The sequence below is a fragment of the Theobroma cacao genome, chromosome 2, assembly GCF_053813885.1.
Source record: "Theobroma cacao isolate CCN51 chromosome 2, ASM5381388v1, whole genome shotgun sequence".
Classification (NCBI taxonomy): domain Eukaryota; kingdom Viridiplantae; phylum Streptophyta; class Magnoliopsida; order Malvales; family Malvaceae; genus Theobroma; species Theobroma cacao.
The window spans coordinates 12700727-12708507 of record NC_142640.1 but is presented as its reverse complement, the minus strand read 5'-3'; the positions used below and the strand labels follow the sequence as shown (position 1 = coordinate 12708507).

Here is a 7781-nt window from a genome sequence, read left to right as displayed (position 1 = left end):
TTTTAGCATGCTTGGCAGCGGCAGGGCACAACCTGGGAAAGCACCATGATTGATCAGTTTCGTGGATGTCCATTAATTTTCTCTACTTGGTTATATCTTCTCCTTCTCATCTTACAGCTATATCTATTAGAATGATGGATTATTAACGTGATCCATATTCTTGAGTGTCTGCTACGTAATTTTATTAAATAACAGAAAAAGCCATCATGGCATCTGCAATTATGGGAAGTCAATTTCATAAGAAATGGACCTTTTTAGATGTAGCGGAAATAGAGACAAAAAGGAAAACCACTTGTGTCAGCTACATGAAGTCATGAACTTGAACGAGGCATCCTATCTAATTGTAATTCATTTCCCTGTTGCTTGCACCTTGTATATTTTGCCTTCTGAGTTCTGCCCCTGATCTATATTCCCCTCGACCACCATCCTCCTCTTCGCGCACACTACATCTTAATTCATTTTACTCTTCTAGCATAACTATCATATTTTATCTCCTAGTACGATTTTCCTTGAATCACCCTCCAGAAAATGATAGATTTCGGAAGCGATTGCGAAATGACAGTTCAAAAAGCACAGCTGCCCTTGAGCCATCTAATTTAACGGCTAGAAAATGAGATCTCTCCCCCTCCACAAGATCAAACTTGAGGTGCGAAGGTGGATCAATAATGTTTACCACTAATTAATCATAACATTTCCCTTTCCAAGTCTTCCCCTTTCATCATTTTCCTCAAATGTGCATGTGTCAAACTTCAATTATGGCGGAACAGGGAAGCATTTTATCATGGTTCATGCTTACTCGTCCTTGTAGCATGCACGCATTAGAAGAGAAATTATCTTTGATTTTGGACAAGACAGAGAGGATTCTTGCAGTCGTACAAAAGGAGACAGAGTTGTCTGATGGTCGAATTTTAATACAGAACAAGCACGCACTGCGGAAAAAAAAAATCAGGAACTTCTACAATACAAATCTTTGATAGATTCCAGGAAATTAACCTTGGGAAAATGCAACTTCACGATTCATTTTTTTTATTCAGTTTCTGTTCTAAACGGGCTCCCAAGAAGGAGCATTTTGGCTGAAAAACCTACCCACCACCTTAGAATCTAATATATTTATTGCCTCCGCAGATTTGATGCACCTTGGTGTCTTATATTGGTTAACAGAAGACCCCTGAGATACACAAAAATCCATGAGTGCGTCGAATGTTCCATGTTTTACCACTCTTATCTCTAATGGTCCAATCGAATTGTCCTTTCTTCTACATCTTCTGTAAACAGAATCAAGTGATTCTTCCACTGTAGAGCAGCACTGCTTCATTATCTTAGGATCAAGCTCTGGCAGATCATTACCCCCTTTATTTGTGAACTCCCAAAATAGTACATAATGACCTGGTATGGAGGAAGTGTCAGCATAGCTAGTGTACTCGATCAGGAGGAAGCCAAGCGACTCAAGGAGGAGCTTTGCCTTTGTCACTGCCTTTAACAAGTCTTCCTCATTCGTTTTGTCCGTGTCAATGCTTAAAACCACATTCCGCCTATGCACAAATCGAAATTGAGGAGCATTGTTGTGGAATCCAGTTACCATGAGAATGTCTCCAACTCTATATCTATACAGGCCTGGAAAATTGAGTGATTTACAAGGTCAAAAGCCGATAAAAACAAAAAAATGTGCGATCTCTCTCTCTCTCTCTCTATATATATATATATAAAAGAAATTGCCAGAGATACCGGTTAAACAATTTTCCATATGGAATTGGTAGAATTTTTTTTTCACATATAAAACCCCAGAATAATGTTATGAATGCAACATTTGATTAGACGTAGATCTGATCGGGGAAAAACTTACCTGTAAAAGTAGTGACAACAAGTTCATAATAGTGGCCAAGCTTTACATCCACAAGATCAACAGTTTCAATATCTTCCTTTCCAGTCTCTTCTTCCATGCAATTTTCTTCGCAAATACCATTGCACTGGACATCTTGAGTTGCTTCTTCGTGATTTTTCTTTACTGGTAAGAACTCAAAGTAGGCCACATTAGGGACAAGGGTGTAAGAGACATCCGAAGGCTTGCTCAGTGGTTTGAAATTAATTCCAAAGTAACATTCTGACGAAGCATACATTGTCGAAACTAAAGGTAGCCCTCCACTGTAGAATTCAAGAGTAGATATATATTGTGCCATGGAACCTGTAACAATAACTTCAATGTATTTTGTTCTAGGCCAGAGTTTCTTAATTATCCCTTCCCATGATTTATTGCTGCATTCGTGTTCAATCAAATTGGCCAATTCCGAGTTAGGTTTGCTTAGAATTAAAGACACAACTTTTCTGCAACTGGGGTCAGTGATCCAGTCACTGACATGACCTGTTCTAATGTTAGAGCAGAGCTCTTTCCAATAATCTTCCAAGAATTTGATGGCCCGTAAGAAAGCAGAAGCGAAAACTGCACCAACTCTTAAAACTTCTTTTCGTTGTACTAAACCGCAAAGTAATTGGCAGTACATGCTCTGCTTGCTGTCAGAGCACAAGATTGTCTCATCAGGACTAGTGTAAACATTGAAGCGGTTAAAAGGTCGATTCCTGAAGTTACTGCTCTTATAGTAGCTTGTAAGGACAGGCCTCGCCATAAGACCAGAGGGAGTTTTAATCTCTGGCTTGACAAACAAAAGATACATTCCTTTTCCATCGTCCAAACCGTCTACATACCTGTAATTGAACGAGTAGACAGGTAGAACCGTTTAGTGGCTTGGAGTTTACCATGTACTAGATTTTACTGAAAAAAGTAATCGTTACTCAAGATGTTATTCGTTGCTACAAAAAGGCCATTATGATCTTTTTTAGTTAAAAAAATTTAAGAAGAACAGAATTGGAGCTAAGCCTCTTACTTGTTAAAGGTCAAACTGAAAATAACAAGATCAGTATGTAAAAAAAAAAAAAGAGAAAAAAGAAAAAGGGAAAGACAGGATTGGAGCTAAGCTTCTTACTGGTTCATCACAGGCACAAGTAAATTATAAAAGAATGTCTTTCTGTGCAAGTCTTCAGCAGTTGAAGGCATCATCTTTGGCTGCCCACCCGAAGTACCGGAGCTGCATCAAAGACAGATATAAATGACTTTCATGAAGAATTCAAGGAAAATTGTTAAAGTATATGAAATAAATTCTTAATTTTTTTCTTCTAAAAAACAAAGGGATAAAACAACTTGTATACCTTGTGAGCAACTCAGTTACTGGTTCAGCAGTAATGATGTTTGATGAATCCCCATTGGCAATTCGCTCAATATAAGGTTTAATATCTTCATAATTTACCACAGGAACTTTCTTTTTGAAAAGGTCCTTGTCAGACTGTCCATTCAGGAAGCCCTTAAGATATTCCGTATGCGCATTTCGTGTTATTATCTCCTCTAACACCCGCTGCTGAATTTGGTAAACATTTTCTGTCAGGTCCTCCAGAATCTTCATGCCAGCTTTGTTGTCATTAGGATCATAGTTTGGCAACATCCCTGGCACTATTGATTGGCAAGGGTAACTCCTGGACATTTGATTAACGTCTTTGGTTATTCTGGAACATGTCCTGAATTGCTGTTTAACCTACAAAAAGGAATAAAAGGATGTTTGAGAGTCTTTTTGATCACATAAGAGACAGCCTTTAGAGCTGCGGTCTCTTCTCCTTCTGAACTAAATTAAAAAGCAACCTTATCAGCTTGAGCAAAGACAATGAGAATGCTCAGAGAACACAGGCATGGAACATACCGCTATACAATTTATGGGGCATGCTCTCATATTTAAAAGCCTTAGCCCTCCCTATCTCTCTCTCTATCAGCTGGAATGTGTTTCTGGGGAACTGCAAAGTTGAGAGTTTGAGGGGAAATGATTAAATAACAGATTCTGGGAGGCTTTTTGGAAATGACGTATAATCAAAAATCTCAACCGAAAAAAAAAAAAAGAAAAAAGAAAAGAAGGATCTGTAAGGGAAGTAGAGACTATGGAGGTCCTACACACGTGGTCTTGTCTACTTAGCTGTGATTAGATGCGGCTATTGCTGGTCAATACTAGCTACAAGCTACAAGTCGCTATTTTTCCCATCAGAAAGTTAGAAAATTGATTAAACAAATTCTTGTAGGATTTCGAACCCAATCAGGACCTCTTCATAGCATATGTTTAAGATAGGCCCTAGTCAGCACATCCATTAAGCTGCTAAGACTCAAGCTCTGAACAGAATACCATAAGATTAGGCAGATGAAATGGGAGAAAATAAGATAATGATTAAGAAAGAAATCTAAATATCCATAAAAGAATAGGACAACGTTGCGATCATGAAAAGCTCTCTTTACAGCTCCTGTATCGTGCCATTGCCAGGAGATCCTAACGGGAAACATCATTTTTATATGTGGCGGGCCTCCTCACATTTTTCTATGATAGGTTTAGTGCTTTGCAAGTCGTTAGTAGTGATTTTAGGTGGCATTACACATGGGGATATGCATCAAAGACGAGAAAGAGTAGATTACATCTCCCACCATCTCCTTATTAAGCTAGAAATGTGTTCCAAAACAAGTTCTATTTGGCTGACGCTCTAGGTTGATTCCAGGCTGCCAAAGAACTGTAAGCAGTTCGCATGACATGGAAAGTTTTCATCACCAGACAGGTTCCGAGACCCACTAGAAAGACTTTTGTGGCTCTGAGAAAATGAAACCTCTTTGAAGTTAAATGACTTTTTGTTCTTCAAGGTTTAAACACTCAAATCATTCATTCTTAATCTAATACCAGGAGTGATCTTAAGCCTGCAAAAGACAAGAAACTTTTTTTTTCCCACTCAGACAAAACGGGGCTTTCAAAAACTACAATTGTAACCTGAGATCACATGCAGCTCATACATGCTGCTAGACAAACAAGTTCGCTTTCAGAGTTTTAGCGGTAAATAGGTTACTTTTAATCTTACACATATAACTTCAGTAAAAGGCTAGTGAAAGACTACTTAATTATTAGCTGGTGGTATTCCCTTTTCTGAATAAAAAATTGAATTTAAACACATAGGGCGGCTCAATAAACTTGAATTTAAGACTTGATGCTAAAAGTTAAATATTCAATTGAAATTTTTTTTATTGAAATTAAGAAAAAAAATTTATTAAAATTTTTTCTTTCAAGTTTTGAGATGTAAAATTTCTAATTAAATTTTTATAATCAAATTTTTATAATATTTTTTTCATTGATAATATAACTGATTCATTTAATCTATCTAAAGATATTGTTGATCTTAAATAAAATTTTATTAATTTAGTTTTGAAAAACTTCTTTTTCCTTAAACAATACTTACTGAAATTGTTAACATTATTCTAAAATCAATATATACATTTAGAAAAGAAATGAGTCTTTTTTTATGATTAAATACATCGATTGCACTGTTATCTTTTATTTGTATAATTGTTTTCAAAATTTTTAATTCTAAAAATCAAAAAATAATTTGTTTTATATACAAGAAAAAAAATAGCTACTAGAGATGATTAAATACATATTACCATTAGTTGATTGAAAATTAGAAAAATATATGAGAAAAAAAAAGCTATTGGAGATTAAATATATATTATAGTTAGTTGATTGGAAATAGGAAAAATAGTTGAATATTAATAGCATTGTAGGAATTGAGAAGTGAATAAAAAAGTTAAATTTCTTTGACGCATAATTAGAAAAATGAGAGAATATGTTATTTTATTAATTATTTTACTTTTACATATTTTTAATAAGAAATAGATAAATAATTGAAAATTAATAAAATATGAAAATAAGAAAAAAAAATATTTATTAAACCTTTAATAGATATTTTATTAATTATTTTAATTTTTATATATTTTTCATATAATTAATTATATTATAATTATAAAATTATACGGCGTCTCTAAATTTGGAGTCTAAAGCCTTTATTTTGGTGGCTTTACCCACCAAACGGCATTGTAAAGAAGAATATCTGAGATGAATAATGTGATGGGATTGAAGAAAAAGCTATTTCTCCATAAAATTTAATAATAAAAAACATGATGATAGAGTTTGTGGAATATAATTAGAATTTTTCAAGTCACCAAACGAATTCAATATTGTTAAACGAGGCTGGCTTGTGTTCTTGCATTGCATGACATGTTCAGTTGTTCACCACGTATCCGTCTTATAATGGCTCCGAGAAACAAATTCTATTCAATCCCTTCACGCACAAAATATGCGAGAATATGAACTAAGAAAATGGGATATGGGTTGTCATATTAGACTCGTCTCTGTCCAGGCTTCAAATGTCATCCCTACAAGGCAAAACAAGAAAACACAATACTTTTATTCCTGTTAACTAATTTAGAAACAGTCTCCCTTTTTTCTCGTATTACATATATAGCAAAACTCCATATAATATCGCTTCTTTGATTTGTGTAAACGTACGGAGTAAAGCTTTTGGATTTTATGAATGTATGATCTGTAAAGTGTTTTTTTTTTTTTTTGTTTAAAGAGAAGAAAGAAAAAAAGTGCTTACAGGTCCCAACCGCAATGCAGCGTATAGGGCAAGCAAAAAAAGTTGTGGAAAATGACAAGATTTCTCTGAAAGGTCAAGCCGTAAATAGGAACAATTTCCACATTTGGCTAGGAGGCTCCTACTTCTCTCACTGCGAAGGCCCTCGCATATTGCAGTATTGCACCACACTACCAAAATGCACAGGGCCAGCATGTGAATGTTTCAACTGTTTTATATGATCAATCTTTAATATTATGCACAATAACATCGCCAAATGAATCTTGCTTCCACACCCCAACTGAAGCTTACAATTATATGTGTATATTTCTACTTCCACTCTAAATTCATCATCAACTATAAAATGTTTAAACAGATTGATCCCCTCTTTTTCTTTTCCTTTTTCGTTTTCTGTTTCTTGATTCTTCAAGAACTTGCAAAATTTGTTTCATTGTCAGATCTGACTTTTTGGATAAAGGGGTATATGCCGTAAAATTTTTCTTTGGCTAAAAGATTACTTAGGCCGTAGAAAGCCTTATTAATTTGTTAACCCTTGTTCGGAAAGCACACAGAAGAACAAAGAAATAGTATTACTTAATAATATAATTATGAGCCAGTTTGTTTAAGACACACATATCGGGATTTGCTAGATATTGTTTCAGAGGTCTTCATGTTCAAAAGTAGAAAACAAATTAGGCGTGCTATGGAGGGGACAGCAGGCCTTAGAATGGGCAGGGCCAATGGGTGGGCGGGAAGGGAAGGTCTGGGATCTTTCCCCTCTCTCCCTCTATTTATATCGTTGTTGACCAAAGCTACTTATTAAAATCTAGTATTGATCTAAGAGATAGGGCGTTGAAGCCAATTGAAATATTTCTACAATAATATAGTATTTTCCAAAGTTGATTTTAGAGCCATCTTTTGACGGGATTTAACAACTAAAAAACAACAATTCACCCCTTCTTACGGCTAACATACCTGTTGACTACACATGGTCAGCATTTTCTTAATCACAAAACTATAAAAACATGTTTGTCCACAAATTTATTGCAGCATTATGCACCAAAAAACAATGGATCAACCTTACTAATTAGCAACTGCCAAGTTAAATTAATCAAATGAACATGTAATCTAATCCTTGTTTTACTTATTCTATCATGAAAATTCTAATTAATCTCGTCTGGGAAATTAACCTTGTCATATGCCGAAAGGCAAGAGCACTTGGCTCAAGCACATACAAATATCGAGCTTTTCATTTGATTATCTTAAGGCAAAGACATTGACGAAAATCACCAGATCCAAGAGCT

At 35.1% G+C, this 7781-nt stretch overlaps 1 protein-coding gene across 1 annotated transcript; it reads right to left on the bottom strand.

Moving 5' to 3' along the window:
- Nucleotides 1–818: 818 nt before the first annotated feature.
- On the bottom strand, nt 819–3837 carry LOC18608816 (indole-3-acetic acid-amido synthetase GH3.17-like). Its single transcript, XM_007043690.3, has 5 exons — nt 3744–3837; nt 3202–3581; nt 2979–3080; nt 1844–2700; nt 819–1614 (listed from the first exon to the last, which is right to left on the bottom strand). The coding sequence occupies exons 1-5, from the start codon at nt 3771–3773 to the stop codon at nt 1043–1045; spliced, it is 1941 nt and encodes a 646-aa protein (XP_007043752.2). The 5' UTR covers nt 3774–3837; the 3' UTR covers nt 819–1042.
- Nucleotides 3838–7781: the final 3944 nt, after the last annotated feature.